The sequence below is a fragment of the Microtus oregoni genome, unplaced genomic scaffold, assembly GCF_018167655.1.
Source record: "Microtus oregoni isolate MIOR12 unplaced genomic scaffold, Mior012 000013F_ref0000133, whole genome shotgun sequence".
NCBI classification, from domain to species: domain Eukaryota; kingdom Metazoa; phylum Chordata; class Mammalia; order Rodentia; family Cricetidae; genus Microtus; species Microtus oregoni.
Window position 1 is genome coordinate 22,973,929 of NW_024543072.1, and position 25,654 is coordinate 22,999,582.

The 25,654-nt window shown below is 40.2% G+C and overlaps 1 protein-coding gene across 1 annotated transcript; it reads right to left on the reverse strand.

Moving 5' to 3' along the window:
- Positions 1-80: 80 nt before the first annotated feature.
- On the reverse strand, positions 81-25,257 carry LOC121455381 (40S ribosomal protein S3a-like). The gene is made up of 2 exons (XM_041663042.1): positions 24,469-25,257; positions 81-257 (listed from the first exon to the last, which is right to left on the reverse strand). Exons 1-2 carry the CDS (start codon positions 25,255-25,257, stop codon positions 81-83), a joined length of 966 nt encoding a protein of 321 aa, XP_041518976.1.
- Positions 25,258-25,654: the final 397 nt, after the last annotated feature.

Below are 25,654 nucleotides of genomic sequence, written 5' to 3' on the forward strand. Positions count from 1 at the left end.
CTAGACCTGGCTATGGGTGCATAGATACCAGCAACTGTGTTTCTGTCCTGTTGTGGCTGCAGCTCCCCCCTCCCCCACCGTCACAGGAGGGGAGCCAGCAAGCAGACCAAGCCTGATGGGAGCTGCTGCTGCTGCAGCTGTGGCTCTGTGATTGACACTGCTGTGTCACAGTCAGAAGCCCTCAGCGATGGGGCCTCCGAGAAAGAGTCTGCTAGCTTGTCGGCTGTGTACTGCAGGATGACCACAGCTGCAAACAGCTGGGAACAGAACTGTAACTTTAAACTACAAGAGCTCATTTGTCACTCTAATAAAATCGTATCTAATATAATATAATATAATATATATATAATATAATATAATAAATCTTGGGTTGGATAGTACTGGCTCAGCCATCCAGTCTCTTTGCCTTCTTGGCCTGCAGTCCTTGGTGTCCCCATAGCATCCTCTCATCTGCGCCCTCATATAACAGAACGGCCTCTCCAGACTCATCTTTATATTTCTGAGAGGAAAATACTAGAGAGATCAAAATGGAAGGGTGTCCCACACATGCTTCAACTGACCTTCCACTCAGCCATATGATGACTACAAAATCTCAGTTAACGTCACCAGTAAAGAACAGAATTGCTATCTGCTTACCAATACACTTTTTTTAAAGGATTTATTTATTTTGTATAGTGTTCTATCTGCATATATGCTTGAAGGCCAGAAGAGGGTGCCAGATTTCATTACTAATGTTGTGAGCCATCATGTAGATGCTGGGAATTGAACTCAGGATCTCTGGAGGAGCAGGCAGTGCTCTTAACCACTGAGTCCTTTCTACAGCCCCACCCCCTTGCACTCTTTATACCCTTCCAAACAGAAAACATCATTCAAAATCCCTGTGATCAAAAGTGAAAAGCTTGAGCACACAGACACATACACACTCACACTACACACACACACACACACACACACGCACACAAATACATAGACACAGAGGTTGGGAAGGATCCTTAATAAGATTGGGAAGGAATACTGAACAAGATGATGTTTCCATATTAAGATAGTGGTTTTTATAGATAGCCAATACTTTTCAACAGTAAATTATTCTTGTTTTATAATAACATTTTGTAAGACAAATATTTCAATTGTATTTTATAATTTTTTTTAAAAAAATGTTTAAACACAACTTTCTAGACAGTATAAACAGTGAGGTTTTGTAAAACCATTTTGGGGGTTCAGGAATGACTCCTCCAAATAATTTTATGGTCAATATTTTCCCCAAGAAAGGATAGATCCTTCCTCTAGAAAAATAAAAGACCCAGGCAAACCATAGCACAGAACATTAAGTGGGTTGACTGGCCACCGACTTCTGCCATACAGCATGTGAGACACTCTCAGGATGCAGCATCCTGAGATCAGCTGCCTGGACTGTAAACGGGGGACCCATTGGTTTCATGAAGCTCTGACACCCGCAGAAAGCTGTCAGTATGAACGGGAAGGAATGGAGATGGGATGTATCTGATGAAAGGGTCAGACTCTCAAATTCATGCCAACAGATAGGAAACTGGTTGATCAAGCAATTGACTTCTAAATCCATGCTGTTCTCCATGTATGGGGTGGCTAGCCCGAAGGACAGATCCCTGGCCTGGAAGGCATGTCAGGGAATCCAGGGTCGAACCTCAAGTGATGTGCCCACATGGAACTTGGAACTGCTTCAGGCCTGCTTTGCCTTCTCTCTTCCGTTCTGAGATGCCAATAGGTATAGTTGCCATGCTGTCCCATCTTTGTTGTGAGTATCAACGTACCCAATCCATCCTGGTATTTTGATTAGGTCAAACCTAGCTGCTGGGTGGCACAGGTTTACAAATGGGAACAAATTTGTGCCAGGATGAAATAAACCCAGATTCTCCTTTATATCTAACTTGGGTCATTTCTATGATTAGACTTGGGACTTTGGCCTGTGAGATTCTGATGCAATTTTTGAATTTCAGATGATGCTCTTAAGTTTGGGGGACTCAGTGATGAGGTAAATCTATTTTTTTGTGTGTGAGATGGGCATAAATCATTTTTACAACCACAATGGGAAATAATACATTGAATTATTACAATATTTCAAACTCTGGCATGGTTAGCACAAGCCTTTAATCCCAGCACCAAAGTGACGGAAGCAGAAGAATTACAAAATTGAGGCCAACTTGGGCTGCATAGTAGATTCCATCTCAAGGTTTCATTCTTTACCACAAGAACCAATATTTTCTTGCTGGTTTTGTTTTTGCTGCCTTTAGTGGACAATTCAGACATGAACTCCTTTTCCTGCCATTCTTTTATCAACTGTGAAACAAAATATTCACACAACCATTTTCTTTACTGTGTAGGTGTGTGTGTGTGTCTCTGTGTGTGTGGTCTGTTCATGTGTCTGTCTGACTAAGACATATCTTCACTTTGAGATTCTCATTATACATAGTACTGTCAGAAAATCCATGTATTGGATTTGTTTCTCTGAATTAAGACACAGACTCTGACAAACTGCTGGACCCCCATGTAGTCTTCATCTTTATTATTGTTCAATCATAGCTTTTCTTAGCCTACTGCTCTGTTCACATGACAATGAATGGAAGCTTTGATTATTTTTTGCTTAACTAATTGTGATAAATCCTCATAGCCAGATAATCACAATGAAAACACAATGGAAGCCTTCAGGAAACATCAATGTTATTGATTGTATGTTGAGAAAATTAAACTCAACAAAGACTTTGCTAGACTGCTCAGGAAAAAGTTTTGTTATTTCTCCCCTCCTGAGATATTAATGGCCTAAGTCAATAATTTACTATATCACTTGTGTATATTTATAAAACTTTGAACTGGGGCCATAAATGAATATTGCAAGCTGCATTTTCGATTTCAAACTTCCATTCACCGTGATGCTGTAGGTTGGATGTAAAAAGTCTCAGAAGTTTGTATGCTGGATCATTTGGTCACCAGCAAGGAGAGCTATTCGGGGAGGTTCTGGAACCTTTAGGTGATCGAGCCTTGGTTGAAGAGTGGCTCACTGAGGGTAGGACTTAAGGGTTATCTCCCAGCCCTACTTCCCACTCACACTCATGAGCAAACTGTGCACCCCCTGGTCTCCACAGACGCCAACTGGCTGTTCTTGTCACAGTGCTTTCTTTGTTGTGATGGGGTGTATCCTCAACACATGGGTCAAAATAAATTAAGATATTACTTATGCAACATAAAACCCAGGGCCTTTCTAAGAATTATTAAAGTAATGCTCAACTGATAGACACCTGGTTTTTGGCTGATTCTCTAAACGTGTAGATAATTGAATGAATAATGAGTTATTGGTACAAACAATTCAATGGGAAGGAAGTTACTCTGTTGATCAAGGTTTATCAATTATTGGAAGCACTGAATTCATAGCAGTTTGTTTTAGTTGATTTTCCAGAAGCTGCTGATGTTTTTAGGGACAGATGTCTCCTCCCATCTTATAATCCTCTCTCATCCTGGGATTAAAAGGTGTGTGTCATTGCTGCCTGGTCTGTAAGGCTTCCCTGATCCCTAGGCAAGCCTTATTTATTAAAGTACAAATGAAATGCCACTACAGTAGGCAGCATACACCACCTCCTGACTTCACATGTAGGTACTCCCTACTTACAACCAGCACCCTGGAGCTTATCATAAAGAGATAAGCAGTGTTCAGGGAAGTAGACACGCTAAATCTGATCTAAACACTTAAAACAGCAGTGGGGGGTTAGAGACAGTCTCTAGTTGGTCAGTGCTCACTAACCATGTTCTGCCCATACTTGATCTCTCTGAGAAAGCAGGGCAGAGCTGCTGAAGTGAAAGGGAGCAGGGGACACCACAGCTAAAGCTCTAAGTCATAGGATGTTCTCAGTCTGGTGTTCTGAGGATGATACTGACAGCAGCTTTAGGCTGAGCATATTGGGCCATAGAAACATCTATGTTAAGATTAATAATAATAATAATAATAATAATAATAATAATAATGGATTAGTCAGAACTGATGCCCCAGGCCCAGCAACAAGAAAAGGCAGTAAATAAAAGCCTACATCTGATATCAGAAGAAAAGTTGAGCAGAGAGGAAGATCAAGATGAAAATGGCATAACCAGCTGCAATCCCATGGCCAGAGAGCAAAGATCTGACCCATAAGACAATTCACAAGGAAAGAGGGCATATTTGCAAATCCTTAGCAGCAGCTGCCAGGCTGTGCGAAATGAGAAAAAGAACAGACAGTTTTTAAATAATCCAGATGCAAACTCTAGTTTTGCAAGTCCCAGCTTGTGTCAGTCAATCTCAACTTTACTGAACCATGCTGGAAGAAGCAGAAGGGAGTCACCATCATCAAGCCATCTCCACAGCCACTGGGCCTGGCCCCATTCCCTTACTCCTCCAGACAAAGGACTAAAGACATTTCACCTTGCAGCCTTATGTAAAGAGCAAGTGTAAAACGAGGCAGAGCACTAATGTTTAAAATTTGTTGTCTAGGGGTTGGAGAAATTGATCAGTAGTTAAGAGCATTCATTGCCCTTGTAGAAGACCTGACTTAGGGTCCCAGCACCCATGTGGTCACTCAACTGTCTGTAACTCCAGTTCCAGGGGATCTGACGACCTCCTCTCGTCTCTGGACACACAAACAAAATACATGTACATACCTGCAGGTAACACACTCATATACATAAAAATAGAAATCAATAAACCTTTAATTATGTTATTAAGAAATAGCTGTTGATTGGACTGAAATTCACTAGGGAATTAAACCATTTGGTGAAATTGCTAATTACTATGAAAACATAACAGACTTCCCTCCTGTTTTATGAGGTGTTTATTCTGTAGAACGAGTCCAACTTGAAACACCTAAATAGTTGTAGCTGAAAGTAAGAGTTTTCTACTGGCTAACAGCTAATGTTTCTGTCTAGGGGTCTTGATACAGTTCATTTTCTCTGCCAGTTAAAGAATTAAAGGGCAGGAACATTATCAAGTATCACAGATGGCAACGGAGAACACATCTCAGACACAGCAGGCGGCACCACACACAATCAGCCCATAAAGAAATCCTTTATCAGGGGGTGAGAATGCCACAGAGCAAGGCACACAGAACAGACCTTTGCAAAACTTGGGGGCTCAGGAAACCCGCCTAGTGTTTCCTTGAGGGGTGGAGTTTTTGGGAACATTGATGGTGTCCTTCTCTCCCAGTTTAGGAGTGGTTGGTTTGAATAAGAGCAGGAAAGCCAAATAAGATCCCAAACTTGAAATAAACATTTCCTGATCTAGCCTTGAACTTGCTGGACCAGTCCACAGGCTATGTCCTACTAGTGGCAGAAAAAGCCCGTCTGGCTTTTGTTTTAAGCTGCCAGCTTTTGTCTAGGGCCCAGAGGGTAAGGAAGAAGCCAGACAGCTTGGGAGTTCACCATTTTCATTATCTAGTCAAGATCCCTCTTCCTGTCTGTCTGTCTATCAGGGAATCTAACTCCTAGTTCCTTAGTTTAGTTCAGCTGTTCAAGTTCAGATTTCTGGGCTAGCAATGTAGCAGGCTTTTCCTGGTGTCTGATGGAGGAAAACAGTGATGTAAAATTCTTTTTTTTAAAAAAAAATATTTACTTATTATTATGTATACAATATTCTGTGTGTGTATGCCTGAAGGCCAGAAAAGGGCACCGGACCTCATTACAGATGATTGTAAGCCACCATGTGGTTGCTGGGAACTGAACTCAGGACCTTTGGAAGAGCAGGCAATGCTCTTAACCTCTGAGCCATCTCTGCAGCCCCAAGTGATGTAAAATTCTTATGTCAGTGAATTTACTTATAGTGAATCACGTTGTGAGCACCTAGATAATATTTATAAGGACTGAAAACAATTAAGGTGGACACATTAAAGCGTGTGAATACTATCATGTCATCTGTGAATAATGCTTTGGCTTCTTCCGCTCTAAGTTGCATCCCCTTAAACTCCTTTTGTTCTCTAAGTCATTTTAGCTAGAACTTTGAGTGCTATATTAAATAGATATGGAGAGAATTGACAGCCTTGTCTTGGTCCTGATTTTAGTGGAATTGTTTTGAGTTTCTCTCATTTAATTTCTTGTTGGCTAGTAGATTGCTGATATTGCTTTTATTATGTTTAGGTAAGATTCTTATATCCCTGACCTCTCCAAGACCATTTTCATGAAGGGGGTTGGATTTTGTCACACTTTTTTTTTTTTACCATCTTATGAGATAATCATGTGGGTTTTTTTTTTTTTCAGTTTGTTTATATGGTACAGATTACATTAACAGATTTTCTTATATTGAACCATTCCTGTATCTCTGAATGAAACCTACTCAGTCATGGTGGATTATCTTTTTAATGAGTTCTTGGATTCAGTTTTTGAGTGTTTTATTGAATACTTTTGCATCAATATTCATGAGGGAAATTAGTCTGTCATTCTTTTTCTTTGTTGAGTTTCTGTAAGGTTTGGATATCAGCATGACTTTGGGCTCATAAAAATTATTTGGCAATGATCTTTCTGTTTATATTTTGTGAAATAATTTGAGAAGTATTGATATTAGTTCTTCTTTGAAAGTCTTGTACAATTCTACACTGAAACCATCTTGTCCCAGACTTTTTTTGTTTGGAAGACTTTTAATGACTGCTTTTATTTCCTTAGCAGTTATGTCTATTTAAATTGTTTATCTGATCTTTATTTAACTTTGGTATGTGGTATCTATAAAGAAATTTGTCCATTTCTTTTAGGTTTTTTTCAATTTTGTAGAGTATAATTTTTTAAGTATGACCTAATGTTCTCTGGATTTCCTCAATGTCTGTTGTTATGACCTCCTTTTTGTTTCTGATTTTGTTAATTTGGAAATTCTCTCTCTGCCTTTTAATTAGTTTGGATATGGGTTTCTCTACCTTGCTGATTTTCTCAAGGAAACAACTCTGTGTTTCATCGATTCTTTGTAGTGTTCTCTCTCTTTCTATTGTATTGATTTCCTCCTTCACTTTAATAATTTCTTGCCTTCTACTCCTCTTGAATGTATCTGCTTCTTTTTGTTCTAGAACTTTCAGGCCTGCTCTTAACTTTCTAGCATGGTATTTCTCCAAATTCTTTTTCAGGCACTTAGTGCTGTTAACTTCCCTCTTAGAACTGTTTTTGTTGAGTCTCAAATTTGGGGTAAGTTGTACATTCAGTTTCATTGAATTCTAGGAATGCTTTAATTTCTTTCTTTATTTTTCCCTTGATCCATTGGAAACTCAGTTGAGAGTTGTTTGGTTTCTGTGAGTTTGTAAGTTTTCTGTAACTTGTGTTGTTGCTGAACTTTGGTAACAGGGGTTTATTTCTACTTTTTTTTTTCTTCTCTTTTATCTGTTGAGACTTGCTTTGTGATTGAGTATGTAGTCAATTTTGGAGAATATTCCTTAAGGTGCAGAGAAGATGCTATATTCTCTCACGTTTGGGTGAAATGTTCTGTAGATATCTGTTAGGTCCATTTGAATTATAACATATGTTAGTTTGATTATTTCTCTCTTTAGCTTCTGCCCGGAAGACCTGTTCATTGATGAGAGTGGGGTGTTAAAATCTCCCACTATCAATGGTGGGACTCAATATGTGATTTAAACTTTAGGAATGTTTCTTTTACAAATCCTTGCATTTGCAGCATTGATGTTCAGAGTTAAGACACCATCTTGACACATTTTCCCTCAATGAATAATAAATATCCTTCTCCTTCTATTTTGATTAATTTTGAAGTTTATTTTGTTAGATAATTGTATAGCCACACCAGCTTGCTTCTTAGGTCTGTTCGATTGGAAAATTTTTTTCCAACCCTTTACTCTGAGGTTATGTCTGTCACTGATGTTGAAGTGTGTTTCTTGTATATAGCAGAAGACTGGATCCTGTTTTCATATCCAGTCTGTTAGCCTGTGTCTTTTTATTGGCAAATTGAATCTATTGATATTGAGACATATCAATATCCAGTGATTGTTAATTCCTGTTGTCATTGTTGTTATTGCTGTTGTTGTTGTTGGTGGTGGTGGTGGTGTGTGTGTTTCCCTTTTTGAGTTTTGCTGGTGTGGGAGTAGCTATTGCCTGTATTTTTGTGGGTGTAGCTAACTTCCTTGAGTTGGAATTTTCCTCTTAGTACTTTCTGTAGGGCTGTATTTGTGGATACACATTGTTTAAATTTGACTTTGTCATGAAATACCTTGTTTTTCTCTGTCTAAAGTGATTGAAAAAATTGTTGGATATAATAGTCTGGGATTCATCTGTGGTCTCTTAGAGTCTGCAAGATGTCTGCAGGTCCTTCTGGCTTTTAGAATCTCCACTGAAAAGTCAGGTATAATTCTGATAGGTCTGCCTTTACTTTTTTCCTTTGAAGCTTTAATATTCTTTCTTTATTCTGTATGTTTAGTGTTTAAATTATTATGTGGTGAGGGGACTTTTTTCTGGTCCAGTCTATTTGGTGTTCTGCAAGCTTCTTATACCTGTGTAGGCGTATTCTTTGTTAGATTAGAAAAATATTCTTCTTTGATTTTTTTTTAATATCCTTTCTGGGCTTTTGAGCTGGGATTCTTCTCCTTCTATTCTTATAATTCTTAGATTTGGTCTTTTCATAGTGTCTCAGAATTCCTGAATGTCTTGTGTCATCAATTTTTAAATTTAACAGTTTTTTGATGATGTATCTATTTCTTCTATTGCGTCTTCAACACCTGAGACTCTCTTCTATCTCTTATATTCTGTTGGTGATACTTACATCTGTACTTCCTTTTTAATCACCAAGATTTTTAATTTCCATAGTTCTCTTGGCTTGTGTTTTTTTTATTCCTTCTATTTTTATTTTCAGGTCTTGAATAGTTTCCTTTACCTGTTTGTTTGTCTGTTGGCTTTCTTGGCATTCTTTAAGAGAGTTATTGATTTCTTCCAACTTTTTGCTTGTCTTTTCCTCAATTTCTTTTTTTTTTAAATTTTTCTGCTTAAAAAAAAAAACATAGTTCTTCATTGGTTCTTTGAAAATTTCACATCATGCACCCCAATCCTGCCACCTCCCTGACCCTCCATATCTTCCCTTTACTCCTACAGCATGTCCTCCAAATTAACTGAAAATGAAACAATATAAGCAAACAAACAAAAACCCACATCTTTTCTCCATCTTTCCAACATCTTTTCATTCACCCTAGTGTCATTGGAAGCTACATTGAGTTCAGTCAACCCCACCTGTAAAATGTTCTCTGCAATGAGTCCTTGGTGTGGTTTAAGGCCTCGGGCACACCATTATCTGGACCCTCACTGAAACTTTTCCTGGCTATCCTGCTGTTGCTCTGAGTTCTGGAGATCCTGCAGCTATTGTGCTGCAGGCTAATCACTTCATGAATACCAATAGGTCATAGATGGGGTAGATATCAGGGTGGCGTGCCATTGAGGCCACAGCTGTGGTGAGAATTGGGGCCATCTCTCCCAAGTTTGGGGGACTGCTTTCCCATGGAAGGTGAGGCAAGCTCTCTTGCTGCAGTGAACATGAGGGGCAGGGTCAGCTCTCCCAGGGCCAGTGAGGGGCAGGACCAGCTCAGCACAGCCCTTAGAACTCAATATGCAAGGTTCCTATTAAGCCCTGTGGTGACACAGGCCATAGACATCAATACAACTCCAGATACATCAGGAACATGGACTCAGGCGAGCCATTGGAAGCATATCAGGCCTGGATTCATGGTGACTCTGTCCAGGCATTATAAACCATGCCATTGGTGCAGTGACAGGTGCAGTCAGGGACCACTCCTGGCAAAACAAAATGGCATTCCCATGGTTTGACCTTGAGGTGAAAATGCCAACAGACACCACATTGATGTCAGAGTAATCACATGGGTCAATTTAAACATTGTGGTGTTAATACCATCATTTGTAACATTGCAGAGTTCTGCATTTTATTTAGATTTCTCCAATTAAAGTCAGATAATAATACTGCTCATTTCAAATACTGAATATCCTATGGTGACTTAAACATCACTCAATACACATGAGTGTGTAGTGGTTAAGAGCATTGACTGTTCTTCCAGAGGATCCAGGTTCAATTTCCAGCACCCACGTGGTAGCGCACAGTTATCTGTAACTCCAGTTCCAGGGAATCTGACACCCTTACACAGATACGCATGTGGGCAAAACACCAATGCACATAAAATAAAATAAATCATTAAAAATATGGGGCTTATAATTAAAAAAATAATTTTCTCCTCCAGAAAGTCATGTTACCCTGTTACCATTTATACTCTTACATCTTTACACTACAGTTAAAAATTAATTTAATCTCAATAAAAGGAACAGTCAAGCACAAAACAATTAAAATCTTCATAAAAAATAGATCAAATAAATTTCTGTCTAGTCACACAATCAAAACTACACATTAGCAAAAGTGAAGAAATGGTAACTGCATGTTAGAATCTGTCTAAATTCTTCGGAGGAAAGCCAGGACTGGGGCGAGGACTCAGTGGGCAGAGCATTTGCTGTGTAAGACAGCCATCTATAATGAGACCTGGCGCCCTCTTCTGGCACGCGGGCACACATGGAAGGAATGCTGTACACATAATAAATAAATAAATCTTTAAAAAAAAAAGAAGAAGGAGGAGGAGGAGGAGGAGGAGGAGGAGGAGGAGGAGGAGGAGGAGAAGGGGGACCTGGATTCAGATCCCCAGAACACACGGACAGGCAACCGGGGCTCAGCTTGGTTCTGCCTGATGACCACACTTGAGGCTTCTCAGTTACTCCATGACCTAAGTCCAAATCTGTGTTACAGATCATCTTTACACAAAATGGCTAAAAGTGAGATTTGATGACTCTTTGTTGAGAAGTAAAACTCTAAAAGGAGGCTCTTTTAATAAAGATAAGATTTTGGAAAATTAGGGGAAGTCAGTACTAATTGTCAACACCCTCCTCTCATCCTATACCGTGCCTCTGTCAGATTTGCTTTCACGAAGAACTGATCACATATTGCGAGAGTATCTGTTACCCACATGAGAGTAAACCTTTTACTTCTCAGTTTTTCAAATAAACTTTACAAACTGGGCAGTTTTTCCGTACTTTATAGAATGCACACTAATGGGGACAGGAAGCTGTGGGCTCCCTAGCAGCTGACGCGGGTGTCTCCAGAGGCACCAAGCACGCAAGTCTTAGAGCCAAAGCTATCATGTCTGCTCTCACATGCCCTGAGACCCATTCTTACCGCAAAACTCTGGGGTACTGTTTAATCTGAGTGATATCAATGAGGGAGGACTAGCGACCCTCTTACTGGCTGGTGCATCTGTCTCCTGCTGTCAGGAGCCCTGCCCTCCAGGGCTGTCTTTTCCTCAGAATGAGATCTGAGCTACTGTCCACTATGGGATGCACAGGACTGCCAACTGGTTGCCTGTGGAGGACATCCAGGTCAGTTCCATATCTTGGCTGTTAAGGAAAAAGTAGCTATACATGCTATACTTTTTTTTTTTTTTTTTTTTTTGATTTTCGAGACAGGGTTTCTCTGTAGCTTTTGATTCCTGTTCTAAAACTAGTTCTTCTAGACCAGGCTGGCCTCGAACTTACCGAGATCTGCCTGCCTCTGCCTCCCGAGTGCTGGGATTAAAGGCGTGCACCACCACCGCCCGGCCATAGCTATACATTTTTAAAAAGACTATCCTTTAAGTATGAGGCTGGAACTCCCCTGTAGAAAGTTTATTAGGGGGAGGACCTCAAATTGGTAGGTGCTGATTTTCCCCACATTCTGGGGAAAATCTATTTCTAATTTGCCTCTACACATGACTGCTGAAAAGTGAGAACCTAGGTTTTGATGCTCATCCCAGGGGACACTGCTCAGACTGTCGAGGTGAAGAGATGCAGGCGAGAGCATACGGGGTAGTACGGTAGGAACAGCCTTGGTCAATGGCTGACTCAACAGCGTAAGGGCAGTGTGATTTGAACAGCAGGACTCAGTGCTTGCCAGAGGAGTGTAATGGGTGTAGTGCCACGGCACTGTGTCTCAGGAAGCATAGTAAAGAACACAGCCATGCTCAGACACCATTTGGTTGAAGGTAAGCAAGGAAGAGCTTACAAAATCAGGCATGTGCACAATAGCAAAACAAAGCAATGATACATAGCAAACTTGTGTGCTGGGTGGGGCAGAGAGAAGAACTAAACACCCAAATATCATTTCTACCACAAAGCTAAGGATGATTCTTCAATTAAATTATATCATTACATAGAAATTCTTTTTTTTTTTCTGAGACAGTCTCACTGTGTAGCCCTAGCAGTCCCTGGTCCCCTGTGAAGACTGGGCTGCCTTTGAACTCACGTATTCTGCCTCGCAAGGGCTTGATTAAAAATATGTACCCCACTATGCCTAGCTAGATTGATTTTTTTCTTTAAAGGAAATATATTATTTATATACATATATATATATATATTGATTGATAATATATGCATAAATCCTGCAGTAATCCTGAGGTTCACAGGCACATGAAGCTATAAAGAAAAGTATGAATATAATAGGCTGACAGCATTTCATCTGGCTAAGGGGAAGAGCAGCAGCATCACCAACAAATAGCCAAACCTGGGCGCCAAAGACCAGAAGCTTATAAAACAGATGGTGATAATCTTAAGTAAGTGCTGGTCAAGTCTAGCCCAATGTCTTCGTTCCAACAAATGGGCTATAGAGAAAACAGAAGCATTATCGGTTCATTTGTCATTTGGGTCAATACATTGTCCGGAGGGTGGATGTCATCTAAGAGGAGAGCAAAAACGCAGCTAGCCAATCCCACTGTGAATCCCTACCATGAAATTCACCCAAACACAAAGCCATCTTTAAATCTTAGTGTATCAGCACTGGGATGTCTGCTTCTAAAGAAGAACGAGGAAATGCATAGGCTTCAATTGTCTCTGCCCTATGGAATAACAACCAAGAGCCCTTATACAGTCATTTAAAAAGATCCCAAAGACCCAATGATGCACACAAGCCTGCACCAACATAACAATTATTCTTAGAAGTAGGGGAGTGCTCAGAATGTGGCAGGCCACCTCGACCAGAGCTTTTACTCACACCTAGGGAAGAGCTACAGCTGGCCACCATGGCTAGCCACCACAAGTGGCCTTAGTCACCGTCATTGAAACCTTGCACAGTGAGACCAAGACACAGCAGCCTCTCTAAACCTTAGGTAACCTACCCGAAGCCAGACACTCTGAGCATCTTCCCTTTGGCCTCTCTTCAGAGACATGGAATTTTGGGGACAGGAAGTTCGTCGCAAAAAAGGTTTTGGGTATTATTTAATGGGAGGCATGGGTATGGATTCCTTAGAAGGAAGGGCAGCAAGGAAGATGTGTTCACATTGGTGCTACACGGAAGAATGGCCCTTTGAAGTGTAGCAGACAGAGATGCTGTGGGGTTGGAAGTTGTCAGAGGACAAAAGGGATGGAGCCAGCAAATGTTGAGGGCCCTGGTAGAGTCCAGTTAAGTGCGGTAAGTGCACAGCAGGCTGTAGCCATCATAGATCCTAGCCACTCAGAGTCCACTTATTGTGTACTAGATATGTGACTTCTTACTCATGCTGTATATGTATGTACAAGGCATTAATACTAAATAAATAGAAATCAACTGCCTCTGCTAAAACATAAAAATGAGTAGCTAAGTAATGTGACAGACAGATTATAGTTGACCTTTTCAACGATATTTATCCCTCAATGTCATGTCATATACATGGTATGTATATTTTGGAGCTTCAATTTTGAAAAGAATAAAAGATGTACCTGTGGGGGTGAATTGGATGTTGGGATTTTATCAGAATATTTAAAAACTGTAATAGAAATCATTATTCAACACAAGGAATAGTTAAGCTGCATGTAAATTTTACCAGATACATAAAAATTATAAAGACTGAACCAAACAAAATAAATGTTAGTAGTGAAGATAGAACCAGAAATGAATAATTCATTTGATGGAATGAAAAATAGATAAAATAATCAGACACCAAAATACAAGTCAAGAGTTTAAAATTCTTTATTTAGCCTGAAACACCAAGAGGAAAAACTAACAAGGAAAAAATCAGATGAAGATCTGGGGCACTGCCCAAAAGTCAGCAGACAAATTAAAGGAGACACGGGGGAGGGAAGAAAGAAATGTCATGCATAGGACAACAGGAGATTCATTAAACTCTACCAGCGAAACAAGCAAGAGAACAAAGAAATAAGCACATTAGCGATGCTAAAAGGGAAGTAATGAGGGAAAACACATCATGTTAGCAGCAAGCACAAACAGACTGCTGTGTTTGTGTTAAATCCCATACACTTCCAACGAAGCCTACTTTTAGACATAAGGACATTCAATAGTGTTAAAAGGCCAACTCATTTAAAAAAAAAAAAAAAACCTTAAATACCTATGTATCTACTACAGTGAATGTTTGTAAAGATTAACAAAACTAAAGGGAAAATTAGAAAAATGTTCAGTCTTATGTCAGTGGTTGGTAGCAAAACAGATGGAAAGACTCAGTAGAATATAGGTCATGCAGCTGGAACCCCATGAAGCTTTTCTATAGTTGTTGGGATAAGATAAGCAAAAAAGACAATGGAGTAAAATAGTCAAGTTATTTTAGCGAAAACAAGATAACAATGAAAGACTTGTTCTGTCAAATTCCAGGGCTTACTGGAGGTCTCAGCCAACTGAGGTTCGGACACAACACTAGCCCATCAGACCAGCGGGGCAGCAGAGACCAAACCAGTCAGATATGCTGCTGCCAGCACTTTTATAAACCAGGAAATTGAACCATCTCAACAGGAAAATCATTGTGAGAAAGTGTTATTGTCAAAACTAGACATCCATTCTGGAAACAAATTAAATCTGACCCCACACCATTCCATACATGAGAAGTAATTTGATGCAGATCATAGACCTACATGAAAAATGATAAGGGTAATAAATAAAGCAATTGGAAGAAGAGATAGGGTACCTTTTGACTCAAAGAAAGGTTTCCTAGATAAGATGCAAAATCATTATAGCTTAGACTCCCCAATACTCTACAATACCCCATTAGCAAAGCCATTTTAAGAAAATGAAGGAGCCATAGAGGACAGACAATTACTTGTGATATAACAGGTAACATGTATAACATGAGATATAGTAGAGGATTTTGTAATGCAAATATATCTGACTAGGCACGTCTTACAAAACTTTTTCGAAATGCTCACAAATCACCTATAAAGGTGAATAACCCAATAAAATTGGGCAAAACATTGTAATACACTCACATTAAGTATATTTAAAAGATACATCGATATGTCAGGAGGTAAATTCATGGAAAAGAGTGATGATGTACCTGTCTAGAATTTTGAAAGCGACATCATCTGTACTGACTGGCTGTGCAGTAGCTGACACACTGTGGCAGTATTAATCGACACAGACATCTGAGCAGCAGCAGCTTCCTTTACAGTAACACTCAGGTCAGACCCAGTAACAGTTTCGTTTCTAGAAACAGAACCCCGGGAGCCTTCCTCATATCATTACCAGAACTGATTGATTACGACACATTAGTATATTTTATTACCATCAACCAATAGACAGACTTCTTGTACAAGAAGTGATGTGGCCATATTTTTAACAAAATGGTGTCAGTGTAAGAAGGCCCATTGTGAACATCTACATGGGTAGAAAGATGGTTGACTCTGGCCCGGGGAAACCAGATAAAACAAGCCTGGACCTTCAGGAGGAAGCTTCAGGAGTGATGGCGGCAGTCTGTTCTGCTCTGAGCTCTACCTACGTGGTGTTCTCTCTGTGACTGGGAATGTAGAACTCAGGGCTCTGCACAGGGCCTGTGCTCTGTTATACATAAATTTACCTGGATAGAATGTGCAAATACTCACCCCTAACTTAGGCCGCTCATTTCGGCATCACAGACACTCAACAGCAGAGGACCAGAGCTGTATTTCCCCTAAAGTAACAGGGATTGAGAGTCTGTGACTAAATTTAACTGTATGTCCATAAAGGTCCATTTCTAAATATACTTGGAGTGAGGGCTTCAATGTATAAATTGGGGGATGTATCAAACATCCCATATCAATTAATAAGGAATATTTTCTTTAAAGAAAAAAAAACTTGTATTTGTCACAGGCGAGTAGTTTTTGCTACTTTGGTACATTATTTTTTCCTAAAATCATTTACATACAACATGAAATTGCATGAATGAATCAAGGAATTTTACACTAGGACATGTCCCTAGTCTGAACCAGGACAAGCAATGTGTGCTTTGAAGTAACTGTCCCAGTGTAAAGTAGGCAACAATTAGCATCTCGGAAAGTAACAGCGGCCCAACTAGGAAGGAGCTGCAAGGATTTACAAAGAGCATCTCATGAAACAGAGTTCTAAGGCAGGAGAAGCCAACCACCGACTGCATTAAATGACCATTTTTCTTTTGAGGAATACAGAAAAATGGCATGTCTATAATGAAAAATAATGACTTAATCAGATGGTGTATTGAAAATGTTCAGAAAAATAATTCTGCGAGAGGAATGATTGGGCAGAAAAATTAATCTGAAGACACGAACAGGCTGTTCCCTGCTCCTAAAATAGATCTCAATTTGAGGAGGAAAATGGCCTGCTTTTCCTGTACTGCATCTAAGATATTCAGGTCACACACAACAAGGCTGAAAATATCAGAAAGGGTCTTGGCCCGTAACCTTTAATACTTCCCCCAGGAAATAATTTTCTTTTCCTTCCTGCCAGTAGCCAGCAAAAATAAAGACCGCCTTGTATAGCTCGGATGTAACCAATGATATGGATTGAATGCAGGCAATATGGTGAAAGAGCATTGCTCCCAGGCAATTGGGTGTGTTTGAAAATGGGTTGAACGTACTAAACCAGCATCAAAGCTAAGAAGTTGCTCCTTCGCAGCTTCAAAAGCAGCAGTGATGTTTAGGCCTCCTCTGCTACTTGATGGCCCAGCATCAGTGAGGGGTATTCCCTTTTGCCTCCCGGCTTTACCTGACTCTTAGCATCCGTTTCTGTTCATAAGGAGTTGCTTCTAGCATTTGCCTTCTATAACAACTTCAATTTGGAGATCAAACATCCCTCTGATATTGCTTTTCTGAAAATAAAGGTGAGACCTAGGAACGAGAAGATAAATTTTACCATAGAGTTGCTTAAAGTGCATTTCCAGAGAGTTAAGAGAGAATAATTCATGGGGACTGAAATCAGTGTTTCTCCATGACACTTGAATAGGCTTATTTAATTTCTCTGCAGAGATGATTTACTTACGCTGTAAACAAACAGGATGAAGAAGCCTATTGTCATAGTGTTTGAGCCCAGTATATTGGAATGTGTAGAAGCAACTCTGAGGAAATTCACAGCTCATAGAGTGCATAGTTCACAGTACATAGAGAAGCTTCCAGAGCCCTTGTAAGCTCTCCAGCCCTGCCCACTTAGTGGACATCTCCCAGAATCCTGCCTGCATCCCTGTTTGCATTTCCCAGATCTTGGAATTCCCTTTGAGACATAAAGAAGAGTCTGGAGGTGTCAGGAGTTAATGAGTGTCAGGAGTCATCTTTTTAGGGTGACTTCTGCCCTGATCCCAGCTGCTGCAGATTCATACATTCCAGGGTAGGAGCGTAAGGATTAGAGGTGTTAAGCAGGAGGAACAGAGATAAAAAGAGACACAGACCTGGGCCATATTGGTGCACGCCTTAAATCCCAGCACTTGGGAGGCAGAGGCAGGCAGATCTCTGTGAGTTCGAGGCCAGCCTGGTCTGCAAGAGCTAGAGCTAGTTCCAGGACATGTACAAAAAGCTACAGAGAAACCCTGTCTCAAAACAAAACAAAACAAAACACAAAACAAAAAAATGAAAGAAAAGAAACACAGAGACATAGGATAGTATCGGGAGGGTAACTCAACCAATATTGAAATCTGAATTCACCCAAGTTTATTTTCCATACAATTTTATACCCAATACGAAAAAGAGGAAGAAGGCAAAAAACTGCTTTAACGTGATACAAAGAACAACCAGAACTCTTATTTGCTCTAATACTTGAGACTTCAAGTCATTATTTCTTGGGAAAAAAAAGCAAAATGTTGTTTAGGCAGTGAACCTACCCTAGACCAAGTATCCTGAAGGGTGGTGCTCCCTAGGGCAAACCTCCTATTTCAAAAGAAGGAGCAGAAATAGGCTTGAATTTTCTGGCCTTCGTTCAGGGTGGAGTGGATCTACCTCTATGGGCCATCTTAGTGTCCAAAACACCAAGTCACCACACCCTAGCCATAGTTGTGGTCAACAACTTTGTGCAAGCTCAAACTCTCCGACCTTCAGACAAGGTGGAACAGGCTCACATTTTGGACCTCCACAAATGAGCCTTCAAACAGCCTTCTACCAATGACAGTCTTGGTGTTGACAATCCCCTCCAAGCAGCAAAGCAAGAAAACACTTACTTGATTTCCATACCATTGACCAAAGTAAGGCCAGGCTAATGTGGGCACTACCCTTGTCCTTCCTCCAGGCTCACTTCCTTCCTTGTTGACTGGTAGAGCTTCCCTAACAGGCTTGACAATCTTTAACATCTCTCTCTCTCTCTCTCTCTTTGACACCTGGGGGACTAAGATGTTCTGAAATCTACTCTGCAGCTCGTCAGAAATGTCCTTGTCAGGAACGATCAGTCAGTTCTTCTTTGCTTTAGCTATGACGCTGACACTGAGGAGGGCTGAGCCCAAATCCTTAAGCCATAAGACAAGATTGTAACAGGTCTTGGAGATTTGACACAAACCTTTCATGCTGCACACAAATAGCTCTTTCAGCACTCCACCTCAGCATTAGCACCTGTAGGAGCTTTGGGCTTCATCTCAGCTGGAGAACAGTTCGCCCAATCCTGCCTGTGTAGTTGCGGCGTTGAGCTGGCGTTCTGCAGGAAGGAAGGAAACAGAGTCTTGCTTTGACTCTGGGGCTGTATCTTTTCACCAAACCTGTTTTTTTTTCTTTTTAGCTCAGAATCTTGAAATTTTCTGTGTCCATTTTTTATATAAATATGAAAACTATGTACAAATGATCAGAAAGGTATAAGAGAAAGCTGTTTGCTGAAGGAAGCTGGTAACGCTGGCTAAGTGCGCCATGGGCAGAATTCCTTGGAGTGCCTTTTCCCCGTCATTTCTAGTTTCATAAAGTTAGTTCTAGTTGGAAGAAGTCATAGAGTGAGGTATGAGGAATAATCCAAGGTAACAACTGTATATAAAAAGCTTCTACATTAGGGTCTGCCAATTACTGTTGCTGACACAGTAAGCCAGAAAGTATTCAGTTGGGCATAATCTTAGCCCCTTCCTTCCCCTGCCTATGCCTGAAGAGCAGAAAGGAAAACGCTGATTTCCGCTTTACTTTTGGTCTGAGAATGGAAGCAAAATCTAATTATCTTAGTGCACCATCCAATTACAGAGTAATGTGGCATTTAACAGCAGTGAGAGGGGGAGCCTTAGAGAAAGAGAGAAGTGAGGTAGGGGAGAGAGGGAGAGATAGAGAGAGGGAGAAAACAATGGAGAGAGGTGAAGGGAGGGAGGGAGAAAGAGAGCTTGCAATTTACAAGCAAATATTCTTAATGTTGATGGAAAGAGTAATGAAGATAAGACTGTCCTGATCCCAGTTCCTACCATATGGAAACTTTAAATGACAGTTCAGTAAGACACTTGATGTACGTGCTTGGCACTCTTGACATCTTTCAGGCAGCTGGCAAGGTGTTGGGTCCCCTCCTCCCAGGCAACTCCCATGCGTCCGATGTCGCTGTCTGAGACAGCGTTGGAAGAGCTCAGCACTTGTCTAGGCAGCATGCATACCCATCAGAGATTGGACAATAGTGAAAGCCCGTGGCCCAGAACACGCTCAGAAACCTTCCTTCCTAAGAATAAACTGACTCCCTCCTGAAAACACTATTTCTTTCTAGGAGCAAAATTAAAATACCTTTCAATCAAATTGCTGGTCTTTATGTGTTCCAGTTTGCATTTCAAAACCAGGCATTCATAATGGTCCAGCCCTTCCCCTCGTTTTCACCCCTTGGATTAATTAACTAGTGTATAGAAACAAGCTCAGTTCGTGGGCAGTGGTCCACACCCTGCAGAAAATGTGCTGCTAGACAGATAAGCCCTCTGGGGCTTCCCACTGCATCTACAACAAAAGCCTGACTCCACCAAAGCCAAGAGCAAAACTCGGGTCCTTAATAGGGATAACTTACCTAATAGGCTTGGCTTTCGTCAGTCTCTCTTATTTGCGTCTGGCCCGGCTTCTTGTGGAGTGCACCTTGGGCCCCTTTCACTAAAATCCTGCCACAGTCCTAATTCTAAGGACCCATCAGGGTACTGGTCATCTCTTGACAGGTTATACAACCACGATGGATGGCCACAAAGTCACTCTGCAATTACACATAAAGAACCTTGTCTTTGTTCACCCATTTTTCTTCTGTATGTGTACATTTGTTATTTAACAACAAAGTAGTTCACGGAAAGTTTTCAAAATGCAAAATTCATACTGAATAGAGTATAATAATATTTCATTTGTATTTTAAAAAAAAATAAAGTTTGCCTGAAGATCAAAGAGCAAAGCAGCCACACTGATCAGCCATACAGATCAGGCAGTGTGGCACACACCTTTATTCCCAGTAGCCACACTAGTTTGCCATAGAAACTGGGCAGTAGTGGTGCATGACTTTAATCCCAGCACTAGAGAGAAATATAAGACAGGAAGAGTCAGTTCACACACACAGTCTCATTCTGAGATTCCTGGAGGCAGGACCGCCATTTCAGACTGAGGTAGAGATAAAAGTCAGTGGCTGGCTGTTTTGCTTTTTTGACATTCAGGTTGAAATCCAGTATCTGTCTCTGGGTTTCTATAAATCCTGCTACGATAGGGAGCTACAATCTGTTGTTGATTTGCAATTTAACTGCATTGTTACTAGAAAGATCTAAATTCCTTGAGATTTGATTAAGTACACAATAGAGTCAAATTTTTATAAATTTAAAAATTATGATTAGGTAGAATGGTATTCATCCAAGTTGATGACTGAGTTTTACTCATTTGTGCTAGTCCAAACAATTTTGTTGAGTAACCACACTCTGTTTAATTATTATTCATTCTTCTCTTCCTTCCTTCCTTCCTTCCTTCCTTCCTCCCTCCCTCCCTCCCTCCCTTCCTCTTTCCCTCCCTCCCCCTCTCTCTCCCTCTCTCTCTTTCTTTCCTTCTTTCTTTTGTATTCTTCTATTTGTTTTGCATCCTGGCAGTAGTCTCCACCCTATCCTCCCCTCCCAATCCCTCCACCCCCTTGCTCCCCTCTGACCCTCAATCCCACCCTCTTCCATCTCCATCCAGGAATGTATTCTGCCCTTTCCTTAACATTATTCATGTTCGAGGTCTAACACTGTGACTTTCATGTTTTGAAACAGATAGAGATAAAAGTAGAGACAGAGATGGAGACAGAGAAAGGAGAAAAGACATCTTCAAAGAAACAAAGTTAGGAAAATGAGTGGCACCAGAGTCAACGCTTGCCAGTAACACTAAACAGTGGCTTCATGTAAATGGCTCCAGCTGAAGTCGAGTGACTGCTGTGGTAGGAATATTGGTACCTGAGGGTCGTAGAACTTTACAGAAGATAGAGCAAGAAGGTTATGAGAGCAAGAGGGGTAGGGCACCTGATGCTGAACTTGCCTTCTAGACTGACAGGGATGTTGTATCCATGAAATCAACACTCGAGTTGTCTAAAGAGTACCTTCATAATGATCATACCAGTCAATATACCAATTTCACAAGGCCCTGCTGTTAGATGAGGAATTACAGGCAGTCAATGGCTACTGGAGATGGAGGATCCATTTATATGAGAGACAAGCCCCCTGGTGGATTATTTATCCCAAAGTGGTCAGCCTAAAACACATGAGTTACACAAAACAGACTCAGTGGGTTGTTTGTGTATGTGTATGTGAAACAAAATGAATCATAGATGAGATCATGACTTAGAGAGGAAATGTGAGGCATAGCTTAATGGGAGATAAAAAAAGAACGAAAATTTACATCTTTGGGGGGTATCATTTGAACTCATTTCTCCTGTGACCAAAGGACTTCTTTAAGATTTCCAGTGAAGTGGATAAATGGTAAACTTTTTCTAACTTTTTCAAATTATCTTAATTTGCTTTCACTCTTGAAAGAATAATTTTGTTAAATAAATGGTTTTAAGTATGTGTGTAACCCATTTTTTATTATGTTTCTTCATTCATCTTGAGTAAGTGAATTTTATGTCCTTAAACGTCTCCCCTTTCCTCCTGATTAATGTCTTATCTTTTCAGTTTTTCAGAGTGTGATCATTGGTTAGATCATCCCATTATAATCTGGGTTTCATGTTCTCCTTGGGAATTTAAACCTTTTTAACATTCCATGCTTTGTTGAAATAACCTCTTCATACCCACTTTCCAGATAATCAATGCTCTCTTCAGCTGTGCTTAACCTTGGCCCAGTTTTAGAGTTCTTAAGTTGCTCTCTGTCATAATTCTGTCATTTTGGTTGGTTATTTCTAAGCTTCACAATGGGGTATGTACAGCCTTTGTTAGTTTTCAACTGTAATTCACAAAACAGAAAGAGAAATCCTTTTATATAATTGACCTGATAATCATAATCGACAGACCCTGTGGCTTCATGTCTGTCTTTCTATTTCATCTAGCTTATATTATCTTCTCTTAGAGGATGTCTATAACTTGTTCAGAGCTTTTGCTCATCTTAAAAAACAATAACTCATAAATAATTTTATATTTAATAATTTCTATCTTATATTTGTATTATATCGTGAATGGAGATTACATTTTTCTAAGAACTGGAGGCTATAGTAAACAGAACCAAAGCTTGGGTTTTTTTTTTAATGTCTAGATAGTCTGCTTAAATAAAGCTCATATACGTTTTTCCAAGTAGGGCTTATTTAGTTCTCAGTCCAGGTGCTATGATTTGAGTTGAAATGTGCACAGAGGTTCTCATGTTTGTATGCTCATTCCTCCACTAGTGATGCTATTTTGGGAGGCCATGGAACTTTTGACATTATGACACTGGATTGTCACTTACAAAGTGCTCTTAGGGAGGACTACTTCCAAGTGTGTCACTTTTGTTTCTGCTGCATTTGTTTAACTCTGTGAAGCTGTGTGCCTGTCTAAAACACCTGATGATAGTCCTAATAAAGAGATGAACGGCCAATAGCTAGACAGGAGCAAGGATTGGTGGGGCAGGCAGGCAGAAAGAATAAATAGGGGGGAAATCTGGGAGGAGAGAGAATGAGGAACAAGAAGCTAGAGAGCGAGGAGAGGAAGGGACATCAGAAGGCAGCCACCCATCCAGTCTACCAGTCGTGGAATAAGCGTGAAAGTAAGACATGCAGAAGCTAGAAAGATAAAACCCAGAGGCAAAACGTAGACAGGATAATTTAAGTTTAAAAAAGAAAAAGAAGCAAACAAACAAAAACCAGGCAAGAAACAAGTCAACCTTAGGCCAGGCAATCATAACTAAGAATAAGCCTCTGTGTGAGATTATTTGGGAGCTGTGTGGTCCTCCCCCCCCCCCCCCCGAGCAAAAGCCAAAAGAGTAAAACCTCACATCACATTTTGATAATTCTAAACTTTCTTTGGGTCCCCATAAGATTATCAGCATCCCCAATCTGCAGGAAGTAGCCTAGAAAACTATGCCCACATTCCCAAAATTGGATTATGGATGTTTGTCTTTGTTTAGAGTGTTGTTTACAAGTTATTATGGATAATTATTAGGAAAACTGCTAACAAAGGAAATTAGATTCAGTTTTTGTTTTGAAAAGCAAGAAAGGGTAAATGCTGTGGGATAAAGCTCATGTACACTATAAAGATTTTTCACTCATATTGGTTTAATAAAACGCTGATTGGCCATTAGCCAGGCAGAAAGTATAGGCAGAGCAACCAGACTTGGAGAATTCTAGGAAGAGGAAAGGAAGAGAGTCAGTTACCAGCCAAACACAGAGGAAGCAAGATAAGAATACCTTAATGAGAAAAGGAACCAACCTATGTGGCTAAACATAAACAAGAATTATGGATAACTAAAATTAAAATGGCCTTGACTCTGGAGAGATAGCTCAATGCTTGCAGAAGATGAGAGTTTGGTTTCCAGCACTCACAAGAGGTAGCTCACACTTCCCTGTCACCCCATCTCCAGGGGATCTGGTGTGGTCTTCTTGCGTCTTGCACAACTGCATACATGTGCACATCCCCCCACATACACATAACCAAATGGTGAAAATGAACCTCTAATAATAAAGTAAAATGGCCTTATCTCTGAGATCCACCTCCTATAAGATCAATAAGGATTCCTAGGAAAAGCATCTGTGTTTCTCCTCTTTGAAGATTAGCCATATCCCATTTTAGGCCTAGAAAATTTTCAACAACTTCCTCAGTCAAGATGCTTTTTTTTTTTCATCACAAATAAGACTTTATTTGTCACTATTAAAAATCTGTATTTCACACAGATTCTTACAGATTCTTGGACTGGTGGTTCATATCCATCGGCTGGTTCAACCTTAGCACCTGCCTCATCACCAGTAGTTTTTCCAGAACTACCACCTTCACCATGGAGCTCCATGAGTTTTCCCAATTCAAACTTGGGCTTCTTCAGCATTTTTACTTTCCTAACAAAGACATCATGAAGAGGATAAATGGACTGGCAAGCCTTTTCTATGTCTTTCCCAATGCTGTCTGGAATCAGTTTATTAACCACTTCCTTCAAGTCATTTGTCTGCACCTCTCTGGTCATGATCTCCATCATCTTCTTCCGGATCTGGCGGACCTGCTGGTGCTGTGCATATGAGGTCTTGCGGATCTGATTGTTGCGTTTTTTAGTGAAACCAACACAGAAGAGTCGGAGCAAATAACCATCAGTTGTCTTGACATCAACGTGAGCTTCAATCATGGTCTGCCACTTTTTGACCATGGAACACATTTTGTCCCGGGTAAGATCCATGCCGTGGAAGTTAGTCAGACAGTTTTTGCCCTGAACATCCTCAGTAATTAGCATGAATTTTCTAAATGCAACTTCATCGTTTTGGAGATCAGCAAGGCTCACTTCAAACACGCGACCCTTGAGGCCATCGGATGCAATTTTGGTTCCTTGAGTCCTCGTGACTAGTGTCTTTCCAATGTTTCTAATATTGAACATGGCCGGGGCTTTCACATCATACCAATCTTTCTTCGAAAATGGATCAACCACTTTCTTCTTGGCTCCCTTCTTGCCGCCTTTCGTCAGATGCTTGTTCTTGCCAACCGCCATGGTGCTGCTCCTCATGATGCTTTTTAAAGTCAATGCCTTTTTTGCTTACGTAGAATAGCCACCTCAGCAAAGAGTTAAGCATATTATATACTCAATGAGTACTCTTTTATATATTCCAGACTGTGAATGAGATAACTATATTAAGTTTCTATAAGTGGAATTTTAAAAAATAGACACATTATGCATAATAATAAGAAAGAAAAAACTTAATAGAGGCAACAACAAACATAGGAGATGTGTTTTATTAGTTAGACAAAGCCTGTAGATTTTACTAGAAATTCTCATAATTAAGAAATTATTTTTAAAATTTAAGGATAACAAAGAGGATATTAAATGGTTTTTAAAATTTAATATAATCAGTGGTATAAAAGATAACAAGCACTAGAGAAGAAAAAAG